Source organism: Budorcas taxicolor, chromosome 14, assembly GCF_023091745.1.
Source record: "Budorcas taxicolor isolate Tak-1 chromosome 14, Takin1.1, whole genome shotgun sequence".
Classification (NCBI taxonomy): domain Eukaryota; kingdom Metazoa; phylum Chordata; class Mammalia; order Artiodactyla; family Bovidae; genus Budorcas; species Budorcas taxicolor.
The window spans coordinates 43,440,269-43,462,278 of NC_068923.1; the positions used below are offsets into that span (position 1 = coordinate 43,440,269).

General features: G+C 43.7%; 1 protein-coding gene across 1 annotated transcript in view; it reads right to left on the reverse strand.

Moving 5' to 3' along the window:
- Window positions 1-3,529: 3,529 nt before the first annotated feature.
- Window positions 3,530-22,010, reverse strand: part of PDE7A (phosphodiesterase 7A) — a 58,494-nt gene continuing 40,013 nt past the window's right edge. Inside the window, exons 6-13 of the mRNA XM_052651487.1 lie at window positions 17,807-17,902; window positions 15,819-15,919; window positions 13,687-13,818; window positions 13,390-13,481; window positions 10,933-11,077; window positions 9,929-10,025; window positions 9,148-9,228; window positions 3,530-5,375 (exon numbers count right to left, since the gene is read on the reverse strand). Coding sequence (XP_052507447.1) covers window positions 5,167-5,375; window positions 9,148-9,228; window positions 9,929-10,025; window positions 10,933-11,077; window positions 13,390-13,481; window positions 13,687-13,818; window positions 15,819-15,919; window positions 17,807-17,902 — 953 coding nt within the window. The 3' untranslated portion in view covers window positions 3,530-5,166. The remainder of the gene's footprint in view (window positions 5,376-9,147; window positions 9,229-9,928; window positions 10,026-10,932; window positions 11,078-13,389; window positions 13,482-13,686; window positions 13,819-15,818; window positions 15,920-17,806; window positions 17,903-22,010) is intronic.

The following is a 22,010-nucleotide window of genomic DNA, read 5'->3' on the forward strand; positions in this document are numbered from 1 at the left end:
GCACCCTCCTGATTCTTTACAGTAGGGGTCTCCCCAACCTCCGGGGTCTAATACCTGATAATCCAAGGTGGAGCTGATGTAGTAATAATAAAGTGCACGGTAAATGTTATGCACTTGACTCATCCTGAAACCCAACCATCACCAACCCCGGTCCGTGGAAAAACTGTCTTCCATGAAACCGGTCCCTGGTGCCAAAAAGGTTGGGGACCACTGCTTTATGGCTCAACAATAAAGAAACACTTCAAATTTACACTCAAAAATCTCAAATAATGCACAGCTTAAACATAAATTTAATACAAGATGCACTTTCTTCACAAGACCATTGATGTGACTGGTAAAACTTGCAATAGACTAGTAAGTTTGCTGTGCTTCAGTTTTAAATTAGAGCTAAAAAAGAATCTAATATTAAAAATGGGTGTTTCTCTTTCCTGTACAACCTACCAGGCTTTAAAATAGGTTCAGGACAATTTAACGCAGCTATGAAAGTAAAAAAAAAAAAAAAAAAAAAAAATTATGATAAAAGCTAGAATTCTACTAAAAGTATCATACTGAACATCTAAGCCATATTTTAGAATCAAATTTGAAAACTAATTTTACCAGAGATGTTAATAACATTCAGTAATTACTAGAAATGGTATCATTTTCATTATTACCCAATGAAACCATTCATTTTGTACAAGACAGAAACCCACCATGTCATACAACAGATGCTTTCCACACACTGCCACCCAAACATTCTGAGTACAGGGGCCATGCTCTGTCACTCTGAATGCGCTACCACATCCAGTGCAGCGCCCAGCACAGCGGGAGCTCGGGTGCTGGGCGCCCAGGCTGCAGCCTAGACTAGCGTCAACACAACTGCGCATGGTGATAGACTGACAGCTAGAAAGGAAACACGACACCAAGCTGTTAATAATAATTTGTTCAGCATTCATTGATGGCACAGTTTATGCCAGTCTGTCCTATGCTGAGCACATGACTGACTCATCAGAAAAGGCTGATGCTGGGAAAGACTGAGGGCAGGAGGAGAAGGGGATGACAGAGGATGAGATGGTTGGATGGCATCACCTATGGACAGGAGTTTGAAGAAGGTCTGGGAGTTGGTGAAGGACAGGGAAGCCTGGACTGCTGCAGGCCATGGGGTTGCAGAGTCAGACACAACTGAGCCCCTGCACTAAGGCTGAGCACGAGAGACAAGAAGGTGGAGGAGACAGCTGTGTGCACCTGCGTCGGTCACCCCCCGCTGGAGACCAGGGACCACCGGGGGCCTTCCAGAAGACACAGGTTGCCTGAAAATCCTTAGCCAACAAGGAACGGCGCCGGCTAAGTCCTGCACGCATCTGGACAACCATGTGTTTCAAATGTATGCTGATAGCATGGTGATTAATATCACATTTATTTAAAAACATTACTGAATGCGTATTAGCCATTGGTCACTGGCCCAAGAAGGAGATATTAACTGGGAAAAGATTTAAACAAAATATTTACACATTAAAAAACAGTACACATGAAAACACTGAACCTCTGATGTGAAAATTTAAAAAAAATTGAAACCCTTAAGAGTCAAGAACGCTTTTTGGAAAGAGAGGCCGTTTCAGTAATCTTCGGAGTTACTAGCACCTCTAACCTGTACCTAAAGTGCAAATATATTCCCTAGGCAACGTATGGCAAAACCCACTATAGTACTGTATTTAGCCTCCAATTAAATAAATTTAAAAACAAATTTTTTACTTTTATATTAAGAAGATCATTATAAAGCACCGCATTGACAGAGTACAAGAACTGACCAGGAAGCAGCTTGTTTGGTTTTGTTAAGCTAAGACTTACCAAAATGTTCTGAGGACCTTGAGCCTATAGCAGAGGTGCTGCCCCCAGCACTAAAGGTTGCCCCAGGGCCCCGGCAAGCTGCTACAATGCTCGACAATTCTTTGAAGTCTCCCATTTTATCTGAAAAATTCATATGAACTTTGCATTCTCTTCCATAATACTTATTTTAAAATGTGATCTAAATTCCTGTTTCCTCAAGTTTTCTGAATTATTGTACTGTTTCCTCAGATTTTTCTAGAAAAATCAATGTTCAAAGAATACACAGGTACTATGAAGCAGGGCTGTCAACGCTCATCCCACATATATGTAACACCACGTATCTTTGCCTTGGGTTTACTTACCCATAGGCAGGAAACTGGAGCACACTCAGGTGTCTCCCCCTCGAGAATGGAAGGAAGATATTCCTCTGAATATCAAACACAAGTCAGAGAAGCAGCAGCAAGCAGAGCCTGGCAGGCGGAGCCCAGGCAGCCTGCAGCTGAGGGTCTGACATACCTACTAGACAGGCTAGTCAAGTGGGTGTGGAGACGCAGCTCCTGGCATTCAGTCTCTAGCCTCGTCCAGGGGAACCACGGTCCACCCAAGCACGAGCATCAGTAGGCACCTCCTTGCAGGATGGGTGAGGGACCTTGCTTCCCTGGCTTGGAATCCATGCTCAAGTAACCGGCTGATTGTAATTTAACTTCCCAAGGAGATCTGCCTAAAATGAGAGAATGATACTTACCTTTCTCATTGTAAATTAAACTACTAATGGGAAAAAGTTTCTGTGAGTTTGGTTACAGCGAGTTTGCCATGAGAAAGTTCTGCTCTCCACGTGCTGACATATTAAGTCTGTGAGTCGCAAGTTTCCTCATCACACGGGGTGTGTCAGATTCGCCTCCCTCAGACTTCAGCACCCAGTGGTCCGGTGTGGTGGCCACGAGCCACACGTGGAGACTGGGCACATGAGACACGGCTGGCCCAAACTGAGATGTGCTGTAAGCATCAAGGACACGCCAGATTTCAAAGACTTGGTAACAGAGAAAAGAATGTAAAACATGTCAATAGTCGCTTTTTAATAATGGCTGTTTTTTTTTCTCTTGTTTTGTGGCTACATATCTAAATGATAGAATATTCTGCACGTGCTGGAATAAATTTCCTCTTTGTTTAAAAACACGTGATTACCCCAGAACTGACAATCACCTACTCGGCTCATGCCGTATTTCTGCCGGTCCTCACTCGTCTTTGCAAATGGTGACAGTATGTTTGCATTCAGAGTTGACACTTATCCCTTCTAATGAAACAGACTTGGGGAGCCCGAGGAGAGGCCCAGTGGTGCCTTTCTTACACTGAAACCAGTCAAGCAGAATCAAGTGGCCATTTCCTATTACCTGACTTGAAAAAGGCCAACACAAGTGGTATTCTGGTACCTGCACGAGGGCTTGAGGTTTCCACCATGGGAACAAAGGGCTGTGGAGACCAGAGGCTGGGCTCAGAGCTGACTTCTCTGGGCTGTTAGGACTCAGCCATCTATGCCCAAGGCCTCAGCATCTCACCTGTGAGGTGCAGGTGATAGGTGAGCCCACAGGATGATGCCTGCACCCAGCGACACCTGAACAAGTGTCCTGTGAGCCAGTGCGAGAATCAAGAAGTGGACGCTTAGTTTTCCTGGTAACTGCCTTATCCTTTCCCACAGATTGACTTATAAGGTAAATATCAAAGATAAAAATGTGAAAAGATAGGTTTTATTCATCAAAAGTGAACAGCAACAGGCACATATTAAAATGAGTCTGGCAAAGCCTTTGACAAATGGCTTTACACTCAAGCTTTCTCCCAAGAAAATGGCTGTTGCAACAAACTGTAAACATAATTAATAAACAGTCTTTTACAGTAACAAGGGAAATACAATTGAACTAAAAGAAAGCACCGGTTTCTCTTAAAACTAGATTACAGTTGTGCTTACTATACATGAAACAATTTAAAACAAATTACAAAAGTGGAATGTTTGTTAAATTTAAAATTAGTCCTTAGGTTGTTTTTTTTTTTGTCCTAGAAAACATCTGTTCACATCAAAAGGCCCGTCGAAGGGGAACGTTTCGTCAAAGGGAGGGACGAGAAAACAATGCACTTTTTTTCAAATCAAAACAAGAAGTTTGGTCACTTAGCTTGGTGCATAGTTAAGGCATCTGGCATCTGGAGCCATCATCTCTCACGGCTGACCTCCCTTCCCCTCCCACGTGTGGCTGCTCACTACGTCACATTCTACAATAATAAATAAAAGCCAACGTCTCCGATCCTTGCCATGTGGATAAATAGAACACATGCACAGTCACACATGCACAAGCGTGCCCCAAACACACATCCACACACACACAACATACCTCTCACTCCCTGCAGCGAGAGGACTTTAGTACCCTTGCTCTGAAGGACACACTGGCCCATCCCACTTTATTTCAGATTGGCAATACCCTGAGCTGATTATGGTGTTTTAAACATTCCACCTTTTGTTTGTTTTCTTGCATGTGCAGGTCAAGTGTACAGTAGTGAAGACAACATGCAATGTCTTCACCGCGGAATCATCATACAGCTAGGACACTGGGGTTCTGCCCCGCCCGCCCCAAATTAAAAATCAAAGTTAAAAAAAAAAAACTGCATTGCCAAACAGCACTGGCGTGAAAGCTCAGCGGCACTCTATGATAAATGCTCAGTTTCCAGTGCACGAAATAAAACCAGAGCAAATGGGAGGCTTTGGTGGCATCTGAAGAAAAAGAAAGGCAAACTGGGGGAGGGGGAGAAAGAGCTGCAGTTCTAGGTTTGATCTTCAGAATTCTTAGTGGTTCCTTCACAATCATGCTCCAAGGCAAATTGAGAACCAATATTTCAAGAGTTGGTTTGTAAACATTGAGTCCTGCCAGAGGTGCAGACACTGGGCACTTCACATTTCCATTTTCTCCGAGAGAACCAGTGGAAGGTACAGAAACACACTGTTTGCATCAAGCTGGTTAAATTCCGAAGATTTCTGCTGAAGGCTTCAGTTCAAGCTTCACGATGATGCTTCGAAGAGCACACGGGCCACTGCAATTCTTCCTGCAAAAACTTCCTCACTTACTCCCTCCATTTCGCTCCTGCCAGGCGCTGCCTCTTCAAGGCCTCCCACGAAAAGCCAAATGCATATTGCTGTAGGTTCGGGTCTTGTCGTTAACAAGTGGGTTCAAATGATCCAACAGAGGAAATCTTGGAAATAAATAATGCTGGCATCATTCATTTCCCTTGGCAGTCAAGAGTAAGTTCTCTCACCTCAAGACCCCGTTTCACATTTCTAACAACCTCTAGGGGGCGTCTGCCCACTGGTTCTGGGGGTTAGGGTAACCGGTTTTCCTGAGGTAATAACTGTGAGCTCAACTCCTCGAACGCAGCATCAGTGTCCTCGCTGCTGGGCTGCTCTCTCTGCAGTCCCTTCCAGCTGGCTTTGTTCAGCCCCACGTGTCCGAGCATCGTCTGGGACAGCCTGGTGTTGGAGAACCGGGCCCATTCCGTGAACAGAGGCTCCACGAGATAGGTCATAAAACCTGAGAAAACAAGGAGAAAAGGCCTCTGTGCGTGTTCTGAAACTTTCAAATGTTAATACAGAGTTTACTCTCTTAAGTCCTACTCCAGTACTATCTAGCTCTTATTTTTCTAGACGTGTGTGAAAATTTACATACCTTCTCGAAGAATCTAAGCAAGCAACGTAATGAAACTTGGAGTGGAGGTGAGCTGACAAACGCAGCACACCTCTTCTGATGATCCCTCTCAGCTGCACGGAACCACATCCTTCTACTAATGCTTCAGCAAAACTGTGGTGGCCCTGGAGCAGGGCTCAGCGGGTCCGAGGGCTGGTTCCCAAAGACCACTAGAGCTAAGGGGATCTCCTGGGCTGCAGGTGACAAGACCGGAGCCAGGTGCAGCAGCTCTGCCATCAGTGGGGGGAGATCATCACCCCTGTCACGAGCACAGGGCGGCTTCTATGTCTTGATACCTAGGAATTTATAAAGCCAAAACTCACGACACCATGGCTTCCCTGGTGGCCTGGTGATAAACAATCTGCCTGCCAGTGCAGGAGACCTGGGTTGGGAAGATCTCCTGAAGGAAGAAATGGCAACCCGCTCCAGTATCCTTGCCTGGAAAATCCCATGGAGAGGAGCCTGGCATGTTACAGCCCATGGGGTCACCAAGAGTCAGACACTACTTAGCAACTAAACAACACCATGACACCAAGTACGAGTCTAAGAAGAACAAAGATGAATATAAACCATTAAAGTGAATACTGGAAGTGTACTAGGGCCTATTTCGTGGACAGCTCATACAACCGATCTCCCCTAATTCAGAGTCAGAAAAGGAAAGGTGATTTCAGGACAGTCTGCATTTCTGGGTTACACAGTACTCGAGCCCACACTGTATCTGACTTAATACTACCACCCAGTATCTTAAGTGAAGTCGCTTAGTCATGTCTGACTCTCTGCGACCCCATGGACTGTAGCCTACCAGGCTCCTCTGTCCATGGGATTTTCCAGGCAACAGTCCTGGAGTGGATTGCCATTTCCTTCTCCAGGGGATCTTCCCGACCCAGGGATCGAACCCGGGTCTCTCGCATTGTAGACAGACGCTTTACCGTCTGAGTCACCAGGGAAGTATCTTCCACAGGGTGAAAGAAGCCTCCTAGGAAACACCTTAACAAAAGCAAACATAACATCATCTTCCTAAACTTTTGATCGAAGACATGAAAATACACATTCAAATTCTATCACTGTTAACAGTTTTAAAATTTTTTTCATCTCTAAAACTTTCTTCTCAGGGAAAGACTCTATGGACCACAAACTACACATGGTCCACTTAGCCAATAAGAAAATCTCACTGGTGGGAATTCCCTGCTGGTCTGTGCTCCCAATACCGAAGGCCTGGCTTCGAGCCCTGGTCAGGGCAGTAGATCCCGCATGCCACAACCAAGAGTTTGCACGGTGCGAGTCAAGATCCCACATGTTGTAATGAAGACTGAAGATCCTACAATTAAGACCTGGTGCAGCCAAATAATGTATTTATTTTTAATGTCACGAAAATAAAGCAGTTTGCACCCACTACTTTTAATCAGAAAGTCATATATGGTCTGATGGTTGAATTTCAAGTGTACCAATTCTGATCTCTGAAGTAGCAGAGACGATACTGGAAACATGGCTTTCTTCCGTGTCTCCCATCTCTTCCACGTGTGTTAACTGAGAACCTACTCTATGCCAGGCACTGCTTTGGGCTGGCCAGGGCTCAGCAGTGAATAGTCGAGATGTGCCTGCCACCAGGAAAGTTCTGGTGAGGAGAGACAGGACACGAGAAAAACATCACCACTGTGGTGAGAGAGCATTTCAGCTTCTGGCAGCAGCCACCCTCATACCCCTGGGTCTGGCTGAACCTGTGCCCGGAGCCCCATCTTTTTCTAGGTGCCGTAGTCAGGTCATGAGCAGCTGGGGTCTTGTGCCCAAATGTAGGACCTTATTACTACTGGTTTCACAGGATCCACTTTCTTTTTAAAAAATGCAATAGCATTCAGCCTCAAAAAAAATTTTTTTTAAAAAAAAAACAAATTTGTGGCTGTGCTGGGTCTTCATTGCTGCGCAGGCTTTTCTTTAGTTGTGGTGTGCGGGCTTCTCATTGCAGTGGCTTCTCCTGTTGCATCGGCAGGCAAATTCTTAACCACCGGAAGGCCTGGATCCCTGTTCTTTGATTCTCCCACCATTCCAACCGGCTGAGAGCATCTGCTTCCCGTCTCTCCCATCCAAAAGACTAGCTGTCTCTCCAGGCTCTCTGTTCCCTGGGGTTCTTTGAGGTCTTAAGCACCCAGTAACAGTACCCAGGCTGGGGCCACAGACACAGCCGGGAGGCACCCTGGACTCACGAGCAGTCCCGCCACTTGTTGAATCCACTTAATTGTCCCTGTCCACGTGCCCCTCTCTCTTCTTGTCCCAGACACCACAGGGTGCCGGGTCACGTGCCTCACTCTCACCCAGTACACGACAGACCCAGGGCTCCTATCACAGAAGAAAACCTATCGACTCCACATGACTTCTGCGTACTGACCACACGCTGGCTCCGGGTAACTGCTGCTTAGCACTAAGTTTATTCTAACAGTTCCCTGACTTACCCTAGAAGGAGATTCTTTCCAAGCCTCACTTCCCCTTAGGATTTGAGGTCGCAAAGCCCACCACCTGCTAACTGCATAAACTGGGCAAACTGGAAGAGGAGGAGCCCAGCAGTGCTTGTCTTGGGTGGCTCTGAGTCAGGAGCTGCCCAGCCACTTGTGAGTCCACCTAACTGTCCCAGGACAGCCCACGTGCTTGGGACTCCTGCCTTCACACGGTTGTGGCTGTGCGGAGCCACAACTCTCATTTACCAAGTTGCTGAAGGTAAATGAGAGGGCGGGTGCTGGGGAGATGACTTGAGGCCAGGTTCCAGTGTCCTGTGCGCAGTGCCGTGGAGTCAGCTTCAACCAGCAGGCGGCGCCGAAGAGCCTGAGGTCGCGCGTGTTCGCTGGCAATCGGGTCTAGTAGTTCCAGAATGACAGTTTCTTTCTTTTTTGGCGGGTGGGGGCTGGGGAGGGGGTTGCTGCACTGGATCTTCATTGCTATGCATGGGCTTTTCTCTAGTTGCAGAGAGCAGGCGCATGGGCTCTGTTGCCCCACAGCATGTGGGATCTTCCTGGACCAGAGATCAAACCTGTGTCCCCTACACTGGTAGGGAGATTCTTAACCACTGGACCACCAGGGAGGTTCCTATTCTTCCCATTTTAGAACAGAAAGTTACTGCAACCTGCTCTGCTTCTTAACTACTTAATTTCTGGCTGTGCTGGGTCTCCTTTGCTGCGCACGGGCTTTCTCTAGTTGTGTGCAGGCTCCTCGTTGCAGTGACTGACTTCTGTCGTTGCAGAGCAGGGGCTCTAGGCACACGGGCTCAGTGGCTGTGGCACACGGGCTCAGTGGCTGTGGCACTCAGGGCTCAGCGGCTGTGGCACACAGGCCTGCCATGGGATCTTTCCCAACCAGGGATCAGATCTGTGTCCCCCGCAATGGAAGGCAGATTCTTAACCACTGAACCATCCGGGAAGCCCTGGCTCTGCTTTTTACCAACTAAAATCAAATGAGAGTAAATTACAAGGGTTAAAAAAAAAAAAAAAAATCCAGGAATAAGATTTCTTAAATTATTTAAAAATTAGAAATAAGCATTTTAATATTTATATTTCAGATGTACCACTCTTCTTGACAAAATAAAGGTGAATGGCATTTTAAAAACCAGTTATATCTGAGTATGTATAGTTACCAATCTGGATGTTGGCAATTGATTCAGTCTGACGATCGCAGAGTGGACTCACACCCAAATGATACTTTTTTTCTATATCTCCTAGAAATTTAAAAAAGAGAGAATTCTTTATGTGGAATATACCTTATTGGTTAAAAATATAATTAAAGTCTTCATCTTACCTGTAAATTCCTTAGGAAAAATGTAACATACTTAATCCTCATGAGAGGACTCCTTCTATATTAGTTCTTTTTTAAATTTTAAGTTATTCACACATAGAAAAGGTTGCCAAGCTGATAACCTATTTCAAATGGAGAGGGTGGAAAACTTAACTAGATGTTATCCCAGGATTATAATTCTGTCACAGTGTTTTAGTTTAAAACTTCAGATTTCTAAAAGGAAGATGCATGGAATGAAGATCTTTATCTTTCTGGCCTTAATTCACAAAGTATGTCCTATGGCCATACCCTTCACACGGGACAAGGATGGAGCAAGGGCAGGACAATCCTTCTGTACAGCAAAACTTTCAAACTTGCTCTATGTCTATTCATAAATGCACACACACCAGATCATTTCAAAAGATAACTGCTGATGTTTTCAAACAGGTCCGCAATTTGTGCATTATTGGTTCTACGTCCATCTATTGTGAACTGTCACTAAAAGTATCAGGCACCTACTGCTAGACTCTACAGCTGTCTAGCAGTTATTCTAAGTTATTTTAATTGCCTAAGTTATCTTATTCATATGATGCTAAAAAATGAAATGGACAAGTGATCACTCAATATTCAACACTGTAACTTGCCTTGATGGAAGAATTCCTCTGTTACTTTTTCACTCCACTGCTTGCTTAATTCCCAGGTCCGACATGGGTTACAAATATCGGCACACTTCAAAGCCATCTAGCAAGCAAAATATTGAAACTGTCTTAAGAAAAAGAGTAAAATTTCAAATGTACTAAGTTTAAATATACTCTAATAGTGGGGAAAAGGACACCTTAAAACAGAAAAAGAAAATGTTGCAATAGGACATCTATTATCCTTTACACTGAGTTTGGGGCTTTCCTGGTGGCTCAGACGGTAAAGAATCTGCCTCCAATGCAGCAGACGCCAGTCTGCAGCAGACTCGATCCTTGGGTCAAGAAGATCCCTTGGAGAAGGAAATGGCAACCCACTCCAGTGTTCCTGCCTGGAGAATCCCATGGACAGAAGACGCCTGATGGTGTCCATGGGGATGAAGAGAGTTGGGGTACAACTGAGCGACTTTCATTTTCACACTGAGTTTATGATAGTGTTAGTTATAGCAATCATTTTATAGAGGTGCCGAAAGCCTGCTAACCAAACTGAACATGCTTGATAATTCCAGAGAGCTAACACAGAACTGTATTAATCAGAAAGCTACAAACCAATCAGTCATTTCTCATTTTTCATATGTGAGAACTTGTTAAAATGCTGTTGGGGCTTCTCTGGCCATCCAGTGGTTAAGACTCTGTGCATCCAATGCAGGGGCACAGGGTCAATTCCTGTTCAGGGAACTGAGATCCTGTGTGCTATGTGGCAGTCAAAAAATTTAACAACAAAAAAAAGCTGCTACTGTTGACTGGTACCGCATCTTGTAAACACTATTTTTGTCAGAAATCTCAAGTGTGAAAAAGACAAAACTGATGGACCTTTCCTGCACAGCCTTGAGCGACGCTTTGCAGACCACAGCTTGCTCTCAAGATTTAACCACTCAGAACTACATGAGAATATTTCATTTTTATTCTAACCATCTGCCCTAGAAATAGACTTTTTCCAGGCCACATTTTACCTGTAAGACCAAGTGCCTATGCCTGGCATCTTCCAGATGTAGATCGCCCTTATCCAGATGGGCCCGAAACAAGGACAAGTATTCATTCTGGCGGCTGATGTCTGTGGCCAGTATCAGAGCGCCTATCTGAGCCTCCATCTGTTGTCTGGAAGTAGAGAAACAGACAGAGAAACACAAGGCTTTCAGTTGAATAGCTACTTTTTAATTATTTTTCCCTTAATCTTAATATTCAGAAAGCTTTACTGAGCTCTAAGATATTCTGCCATTCAACTTTTAACCTACCACGAAACATGGGTTTTAAGGAACACATTTTAAAAACCTACTAAAATGGTCAAACCAAGACCAAGAGAGCTGGTAGGAAAATATCACTCGGCAAACACTCCGAAAGGAAAGCCTTAAGGTGGAATTATATGCCTTAAAAAACAAGTCTATGTACAATTGACATGTTGCTTGAGAAAATTTTTTGCTGTGATGTAGGTAACAACTTTTGATTCTTTGTTGATGCTTGAGATGCAGGAGGAAGGTCAGATGGAGGAAAAACGGACTATTCGACAACTGACTTCTGTAGACATGAAAAAATATGTCTGAGTAAACCCTAATGAAACTCCACCAGGCAATGCAATAAAGTTTAGATTCAATTATATTTTCAGAGCCAAATTCAAGAATCAATTATCTGTAAGACTATTCAAATTTTCTGGAAGGGAAAATGTAACATGTTAATACAGATAACAAATATATCATCTAAAAAGCTTTCTCAAGTCAAATAGGAAGAATGTTTAAAAATTCCTTTTGTTTCAATGGGCCATCACCAATGTTTTCTTTGTATAATGATCAGTAAAGAGCTGATCATTATAGATTAAAAAGCTCACAATATCGAATATTAAATAAAACCCTAAAGAAGACATAAAAGGATGCGACTGTGTAGTATTCCTGATTTTCACTTTTTATTTGAAATAAATATGAGAATTCAACAGGGTTAACATCAAATGCAAAACATGATAAAAAGGAAATAATAAAGCGAGTAATTTAATCCATTTTATTCAAGAAAAAGAGCATTTATATATACTAACACCAGTTAGTATATGGTGGTAAAGAGTTTTTATATATTTGTACGACAACAAGAAACAATTTTACTTACCAGAAGTACCGTCAAACTCCAAATGGCAGCCATGGATACAGACTTAAATTTTTTTAAGCCCACCTTTTTCCTTATGATCATTACCAAAAACCATTGTTTTATAAAGTTTTTTTAAATTGAGAAAGGGAAAGAAAAAAGAAAGAGCAGTGACAGTAACTTAAACCTTGACATCCTAACACATTTTTGTGCTCCCCTTTCTCCAGAATTAGGCAGTTGATATCCACTGACACCATTTCCCCAGGTCACCTTCTCGGGATGAGACACCATTAAAAGCTTTTGTTGGTGGACCAATGACAAGATTCTGTTGACAATACCACCGTATCGGGCTCTTTTACGTTAGTGCTTTTTGTTAGCTTTTCAAATGGCGTGTGTGTGTGTGTGTGCGCGCGTGTGTGTGTACACGCACTTAGTTGTTCAGTCATCCAGTCGTGTCCGACTCTTTGAAAGCCTATGGACTATAGCCCTGGAAGCTCCTCTGTCTGTGGAATTCTTCAGGCAAGAATACTAGAGGGGGTTGCCATTTCCTCCTACAGGGGACCTTCCTGACCCAGGGATCAAACCTGTGTCTCCTGCATTGGCAGGTGGGTTCTTTACCACTGAGCCACCTGGGAAGCCCGGCTCAAATGGTCTGCTTGACATCAAATGACACTGATGTCTAAAAAAAAATTATTAGGTTTTCCATTCTTTCTCTTCATTACTTTTCCTAAAACAGATTTTAATGAATCTATTTCTTATACAGAATGTTTACTTTCTATCCAATTTACCTTTACACTAAGATTTTATTCAAGAGTATAAAATGGAAATACGTAACTCTATTTACATAAATAAGAGGTAAACATGCCTGAGCCACTGTGTATCTGGAATGCATTTTGTAGTATCTGTGGATTGATCCTTCACAAAAATTCACTGAAAAAAAAAAATGCTACTGACTGTGTTTCAGAATAGGTGTAAATTACTAAAATTTTGATGCAAATTTGTAAAATAAGATAATTAACCCCAAATTAGGGCTTCCCTGGTGGCTCAGATAGTAAAGAATCCACCTGCAACGTGGGAGACCTGGGTTCGATCCCTGGGTCAGGAAGAGCCTCTGGAGAAGGGCATGGCTACCCACTCCAGTATTCTTGCCTGGAGAATCCCATGGACAGAAGAGCCTGGTAGGCTACAGTCCATGGGGTTGCAAAGAGACACAGCTAAGCGACTTTCATTTTCACCCCCAAATTGTGGAATACCTGAATATAACATAATCTTAAAAACTTTAAATAGCTGCTTTCCAACTTAATATCCACAGTTCATGACTAATTAATTTTACCTTAACCTACCTGCTCTCTAATGGCATATGTGAGAATAAACCGGATTCTCTCAATAGCCCCACTGCAGATCTCCAGTGGTGATTTTCCAGAACTGAGGTATTCTACCAAAAAAAAAAAATTTTTAAAGGGCAGATCTGAATTAGCAAAGGGTAAGTCTTTCTGAACATAAAGCAATGTTTCTAAGTAATATCAGGCTGGTTAAACTTCTAGCATTCACTGAGAACCGATTTACTTTCACTCCTCTAAAACATGACCCATTTTCTAGAATACAAGAGTATTAAACTTGGAGGAAGAGCTTGCACTCACCTTGTATAAAGTTGCCAGGTAATGGTTAGTTTTAATGAGGAAAGGTTGATTAACACCTGGATGATCCAGATCATGAGTGGCAGCTGCAATTAAGCTCAGCAAGACGTCCCAAGGAGTTACAGAGCTGGCAAGCTAGACGGTGGCGAGGAATAACTGATTACAGACGTGTCTGCCACAAACTGTACCATGACAACAGCTGTTCTAAATCGGCCTCCTCCCCTCATGTGTCTCTGACTGTCCGTCCAGGCCAAGGCGTGCCTGCCACGTGCTGCCCACTCTCACCCCTGGTGGGAGGCATGGCATGATGCAGTCCCTCGCCCGTGGGGAGGTCACGGACCCGGCTCACCCTTACACGGCTTCATTTGGAACAAGTGTAACTAAGATGACAGCTGAAGTATAAATCATCTTTCCGAGTATGTTCGCGGTGAAAAGTGTTTGAAAGGATGATCAGGGCTACACCGGCAAAAAGCGTTTCACGTCACCAACCACTGCCAGACGTGTGCGGGTTCAAACGGCCTCTGCGTCCGTGCTCGCCTGCACACTCTCCCCTCTGGTGCCCGGCACTGCTGCCCTCCACTCCGCAGCCCTGGCTTCTGGCTGGGCATGGCCAGTGGGAGGCTGAGGCCCCACAGCCCGTGGACCAGGTTTACCCCCACACCTGCTCAGGTCCCCTGGAATGCAACACTTAGTTCCATTGGTCCACTTTCCTGGCTGTGTAGTGGTGAAGTACCAATTTCTCCCACAAGACGGTCAAAGAGAAACTTTAGGCTTGGCCCAGAGGTTGTTTTTTTTTTTTTTCCTCCAGAGTATTTTTTTACAGTTTAATTTAAAAATTGGGGCAGCTGGGTGTACATGCATAAAACGTATCCATTCTATCACTGTATATGAATGATGCCACAATAAAATCGGCGTTTTTTAACTGGGGTATTTTCACATATTCCACGATCTCTTGAAAAACCAGAAGAGTGGCACCCATGTGGCTGTATTCTCAGAGTTGGCATCAACTGGCACAAACTGGCCCTGTCAGCCTGCTTCCCTCCCAACATCTAGCTGGAACAAAGACCCCAGGGGAGAGGAGTCTAGAAGCAGGCCTAAGGGTGGGCGGATGTAATTTCATCAGCTCTAGAACAGGAAACGTCCATGAGCAAACACGGCTTCCATTACATCTATGGCTGATGACCCCCAACTCCGACTTCTCTGTTTTACTGCAGACTCCCATCCACCTCTTCACTAGGTCCCTCCACTTGGATATGGCAGGGACACGCATAACCGCACACACCCACAATGGAGCTCACCATCTCCCCGGCCCTCTCCCCTCTTCTACCTTCTCTCCCTCACAGCTGCTCAGGGCGGTGTCCACCCACCCCTCCTCCTACTTCACCCCCCAGAGGCATCCAGACATCACATCCTCCTCATTCTGATTTCCAAAGACCTCACCAACCGCCCACCTCTCTCCTGCCCCACAGCTACAGAAACAGCCCCTCATGGGCAGCGGCTGCGTTGCTGGTCTTGTCTGCTTTGTTCTCCCCCCACAGCCAGGACAGTTCTGTAAAGTCTCCCACTTCAGTCCCACAGCTCCCTATTCATCACTGGACACGACACCAATGCCATCCCTGCCCTCATGGAGCTCAGTGTAATCGCCAGATGACTCGCATGGAGAAGCCGGATGCCTTGGCCTTCGCTTGGGCTTCTGCAGCCTTGCTCTCGACAATCACCTCAATTCTATAGCTTAAAGTGTGATTAAAAATACAGCCACATTTGCAAACTTGATCCTGCTACATGTCATTCCTGAGAAGAAAGCTTCTGAGTCTAATTAAATCTCCAACTTAGGGCTTCCCAGGTGGATCAGTGGTTAAAAAAATCCGCCTGCCAATGGAGGAGAGGTGGGTTCGATCCCTGGGTGGGATCAGGAAGATCCCCTGGAGGAGGAAATGGCAACCCACTCCAGTATTCCTGCCTGGAGAATTCCACGGACAGAGGAGCCTGGTGGGCTACAGTCCATGGGGTCGCAAAGAGGCGGACATGACTGAGTGACTAAACAACAACAAAATCACCAACTTAAGGAAGCGCTTGAAATTAAATCAAGAGAACTTGCTCAGGGCTCTGGCTGACTGTAAACGCCAGCACCTTACCTTAGGTTCTTTTAGGTAACAGTGCATGGCCTGAGTAACATCGGCAGCGTGGACTGCATTGTGGTAAGGGTTCTGACTGTGGTAATCTTCTTGAATCATCACTGTATTGAAGGAAAAAAGACCCCAAATTTAATTGCAAATAGGAGGCACTTATAAGTGCAAAAATTGGAACAATTATGTATTTCCCACTTACCCTACTCACGTGGCTATCAGCTACCTGTTCAATTCAGAGAGATGATAACCACTTCAGAACTCACATGACCACCACTGTGACTAACTCGTTTGAAACTTTTCAAATGAGAAGGTATTCATGTCAAATTTATAAAATTATTTTTTTCTTCTCTTTTAAAATGTCAATCTCACTGTGCCAAACTCCTTTGACTGTCGTTCACTTTAAAAATACTTTCTTAGTTAACTAAAAGGAGTACAATTCATTCAACAAATATGTATTGTGCTAGGTGCTGTTCTAGGAACTATGAGTTCATCAGAGAGCAAAAATCTTTGATGCAATACTAGTACAGATGTTGGGGAATGTGCGTGGATTCCAGGATGCTTTATCAGTGAGGTGAGTTTTGGATCTGGAATCAGTTTTTTAGGAGTGCAGAAAGAATGACCTGTTAATCTGGCTTCTCTGCTCAGTGTCAGTTATGCTAACCATGAAAAAGAAGACGAGGATGAGGGGTCCAGCCACACCCGCCACCATCAAACCAGCACCATGGCCCCAGCAGCCCTGCACTCAGTCCAGTGGTGCCCGGAACCGTGAGCCAACCCCAGTGGTGAGGGGCGAAGAGCACTGGAACTTTCTACTGACTCTGATTCTACCCTTTAAAATAGCTTTTTAAATACTCTTGTTAATATCTATGTTTGTATGTGCTTTTATAATTTATGTGTTAGTACATATTACAGACATACAATTTATAAATAAATATGCATTAGAAGTCTTTCAAAAAGTCCTAGATATCTCCTCTTAGTTAGATAATTAAGAGGAAAGAAAATATTCTCTTCTTCCTTAGAAAAATAAGAAAGAATCCTTATGCTAATCTTCTTCTAACACATTTATTTGGTGAAAGAACCCAATTTGTTTCCTGGCAGAGTGTTCTTAAATATCACTCTGCACATTAAAACATAGTCAAAATAATCCTTGGAGGTTGCTGTCAAGAGATTTCATGGATCAGGAAAAGAGAAGATCCATAAGGTTTTAATCTTCAAGAAGTGAGGAAAGGACAGAAGTCGTGTTGTCTTTGTGAAAAAGTTATGGCTGACATGGGAGACTGTGGGAAAAGGGGCTCCAGCTCACCAGGCCCCTGGTGCCCCCACCCACGGCACTGGGCCCTCACAGCTCCCCACCCAGGGGTGCGGTCCCCCCTGTGACCAGCTCCGGCAACAGGGTTATTTGTGGTGGACGGGAAGGTGCCAGCGTCCAGCCCAAGCTCTGAAAGCAGTCTCCTGAAAACTGGCCACTGCACTTTGAACAAGCTCGGCTCACTGTAAAATAATAATTTTTCAAAAAAAATTATTCTCTACATCTCACCACATTGGATCTTAGCTGCGGCATGCGGGATCTAGTTCCCTGACCAGGGATCGAACCCAGGCCTCCTGCATTGGGCGCACTGAGTCTTAGCCACTGGACAGCAGGGAAGTTCCTGTTTTTTGTTTTTAATGTGACTCTGTTATGGTGCCAAACTCCTCTGCCTCCCTTTAATTTAACAGTAGACCACGTAGAGCTGAGCTGGGTCAGGCCCAGTGCCCCTGGGGAGGGCCCAGCCAAGGCCCACGAAGTTGCCACGTGGCTCATCCAGTGTCCTGGGCAGGGACACGAACAAGCGCAGCCAGACGAGCAGCAGCCCACAGACTCAGGGCTCCATACACGTGTGTTGCTTCAAAACACTAACTTTGGGGTGGTTAGTTTTAAAGCCATAGCTGATATAACCAAGAGAAAAGGTAACAAGTTCCCGTACATTACTCTTAAATGGGTTAGAATCACTTACCTAAAAATCTACGAAGTTTCATCATATCTAAATGGAAGTACTCAATTAATCCATGGAGACTAAATAAATGAAAGGTTAAACTTACTAGACTATTTCCTAAAAAGAAAGGAGAGGAGACATTAGTAGGAATACAAGATATTAATAACACAACACACTGTGCTTCCAAATAAGGGTTTAAATATATAACATAAAGAGTACTAAGTCCTACCTGTTGTCCATCTAAAATTTACATCTTATCTTACCAGTTCTGAGTTTTAAATATCACATCTTTTTTTCCATTCTAAGAAAAAACTTTTTTTGGGTTTTATTTTTCCAAAACCAAACAAATGGATGATAAATAATTAGAATTGACAGAAAACTTTGAAAATTATCCACACTGAGTAAGTTTAATTCAATTTCCCAAAGCACCTAAAACCTCCTTGCAACCATCCCCCTAACTAAGCAGGTATGTCCCAGAGCAAAGCATCTTGACTACAAATGCTGTATTATTTAACAACTGAATAGACTCTATATTTAAAGTGTGTAAGCTCATATATTACTGCCAGCGTTCAGAAAATAGCATAACACATGATTCTGTATTCTCAAAAGAAATCTATGTTTCTTACAAACATATATATAAATAAGACCCAACTAGTTCCACAATGAAAATTTGTAGTAATAATATTTACAAAGAATGAAAAAGGACTACTGGGCTAACCTAATCCAAAACTGCCTGAATAACTGTTAAGAAGCCCATGGCTGAGGGAAAAAAGCAAATTAACTGGAACAATGTTTGCATGAGCAACACGGGAAAGGATGTGGCTGCCAAGAGAACCCTCTTAAATAACACCTCACTTACCATCTTCAAACAGAAAGAAAAAAACCCATTTCAAATCTACCTCTAAGAAGTGAAAAGTTAAAAAATATATTCAAATTTTGGTAACACTCTACTGGTGCAAATATGAGCCCATGTGGTCTAGAATCAGGTGAAGAAGCGGGCTATGGTCCTATTTTTACTGCTGTAACAAACAATTTTTCTTGGGACAGATACATAGATGTTTCAGAATGTATAATCAAAATGAAAATCTGATTTTTAAAAAATGAGCAAAGGATCTGAATCAATGGTTTTCCAAATAAGACATACAAGTGGCCAATAAGTATATGAAAAGCTGTTCACTGATCACCAGGGAAACGTAAATTAAAACCTCACACTTGTCAGAATGGCTATTATCAAAAAGATAAGAGATAACAAGTGCTGGCGAGGGTGTGAAGAAAAGGGAACCCCTTGGTGAACTGTTGGTGGGATTCTTAAGCTGGTGTAGTCACTATGGAAAACAATGGAGGTTCCTTAAAAAATTTAAAACAACTAACATCTGATTGAGCAATTCTACTTTGGGGTACATATCTGAAGGAAATGGAATCACTATCTCAAAAAGATATCTGTAGCCCCGTCTTCACTGAAGCATTATTTACAATAGCCAAGACATGGCCTCAATCTAAGGGCCCACAGATGGATGACTGGATAAAGAAACCGTGATATGTATGCAATGGGATATTACTCAGGCATAAGAACCAGGAAATCTTGCCTCATGTGACAAATGGAGGGAGTCTGCGGAACTGTGCCAAGTGAAAGAGAAAGACAAATGCTGTATGATCTCACCTCTACATGGAATCTAAACCCAAACAAAGTCCTGAGCTCACAGATACAGAGAACAGATCAGTGGTTGCCAGACGTGAGGGTGTGGGGAGGTGGACAAAGTGTACTGCACACTTGAATGCTGCTAAGATAACAGATCTTAAAAATTCTCATCATAATAAAAAGATGTAACTTTTATGTGTGGTGACTAGACCCATGTGGTGATTATTTTGCAGTGTATATGAACAGTAAATCACTACGTTGTATACTTCAAGCTAATATGTCAATTACACTTCAATTAAAAAAAAAAAGGATGTATATTCATTCTCTATATTTAGGTAATCATAGGTTCTCCCCAAAGTTGTTTCCCAAACCTAATGAAATAAATGACTGATCTCTAGGGTCTAGAATAAGTTTTAAGGAAGCTGCAATCCAATGGTAAAATACCCTCATCTGGAATTCAGGCAAATGGCAGTAAGAAAGGCATGCTAACGTCTTCCCTCCAAGAACCTCAGAGGAATCTGACAAGAACCAATCTGTCAAAGTGCACCACCCATACTAGAATGAAAAGCTGCATACTACTACTACTACTACTACTACTACTAAGTCACTTCAGTCGTGTTCGACTCTGTGCGACCCCACAGACAGCAGCCCACCAGGCTCCCCCATCCCTGGGATTCTCCAGGCAAGAACACTGGAGTGGGTTGCCATTTCCTTCTCCAGTGCATGAAAGTGAAAAGTGAAAGTGAAGTTGCTCAGTTGTGTCCGACCCTCAGCAACCCCATGGACCGCAGCCTTCCAGGCTCCTCTGTCCATGGGATTTTCCAGGCAAAAGTACTGGAGTGGGGCGCCACTGCCTTCTCCGGAAAAGCTGCATGCAACATTTTTTATTTTCAATTCACAAGATACCAACTGACTTGATACCAGTCAGTAAGAATACAAGTCAATGGAATTTATTATTTCAAATCAAGTGATGCTTAGTTGATATGTTACAACAAGAAACCGGCACTGAAGAAATTCTTTTATATAAAAATGGAAACAAATGCTTTCTTGGAAAAGAAAATTTATAACTTAGAGAAAAGTTACCTTATATAAAGACACACCAAAGGACAGCCTGCCTATGGTGTTATGGCTCTCAACAGGTTTCTGGATGGGACTCTACATGTAAGGACTGGGCTACGGCGACAACATGGGCCTAGCAACAAGGGCCCTCATGTGCCAGGTGACCTTCAGGGGTGACAAGCCCTATCTTGGTATCTCATGTAACAACTCATTCCTGCAAAAGCAACATCTAATATATTCTCTGTGTGTATGTATGTTAGTCACTCAGTCATGTCGGACTCTTTGCGACCCCATGGACTGTAGCTCGCCAGGCTCCTGTGTCCGTGGGACTCTGCAGGCAAGAATAATAGAGTGAGTTGGCATTCCCTTCTTCAGAGGATCCAACCTGGGTCTCCTGTATTGCTGGCAGATTCTTCATCATCTGAGCCACCAGGGAAGCCCAAATATGTCCTACCAGAATATAACTACTTTCCACCTTTCAGTGGACAAGCCAGGAGTAATCTGTCTTAGTGGGAATCAGAGCTTCTTCCCTGCCCTCCTCATAGTATCACTTGAAAAATCACCACAAGAAGAAACACAGGGCACACCGGCCCAATGAGCAAGAAGCGAAAACTACACACTTAGATACCAAGTACATGCATCATCCAGGATTCATTCCAGGCTAAGCAGCTTTGAAAGGAAAGCAGATCCAATTAAATAATACAAGTTAAAAAGGAACTTTCTTCTGCCCACTTGTTTCCCAATAATATCTCTTCCTATATAAAATTCCTTAACTTTTGGGTGACTGTAGTGAACTGAATATGTATTAATAGGTCACCATCTGTAAAACAACAAGTGGGTAGCTAACCACGGATGGCTTCTACTAACCCCTAACAACTCTAAGAAGAAATCATTTGGCCACCTTTTCCACAAAAAAAGGGGTGAGATGTAATTAAAGAAGAGCTGGTGTTAGTTGCTCAGTTGTGTCTGACTCTTTGTGATCCCATGAACTGGAACCCACCAGGCTCCTCTGTCCATGGGATTCTCCAGGCAAGAATACTGGAGTGGGTAGCCATTCCCTTCTCCAGGGGATCTTCCCAACCCAGGGAGCAAACCTGGGTCTCCTGCACTGCAGGCAGATTCTTTACCATCTGAGCCACCAGGGAAGCCTAAGGCAAGCCAAGTGCTACCTAAGTTAACTCACGTGGAGCAGTGGCTAGAACTTCTGCCCATCTTACACTGCCACCCTCATTCCACTTCTACCGCCATGCCCTCTGGCTGGTAGGATACATTCTTTTTAAAAATAAAATCTAGAGAAAAACAATCAACTATTTCTGTGAGTGACAAAGTGTCCAGGGGACTAAGAATAGGCTATGAGCTGTTAAGTGTTATGTGAGGTTAGACCTTGAAGGTGTTAAGGGCGGCACTGTATTATGTATATTTATCCTGAGATAGGACTAAAGGAATATTTCTGTTGCATTAGGAAAGGGGAGTTTCCCAGATCTGGAAGAAGCTGAGGCACTTAGACTTTCAAAGAGGGAAGGCTGC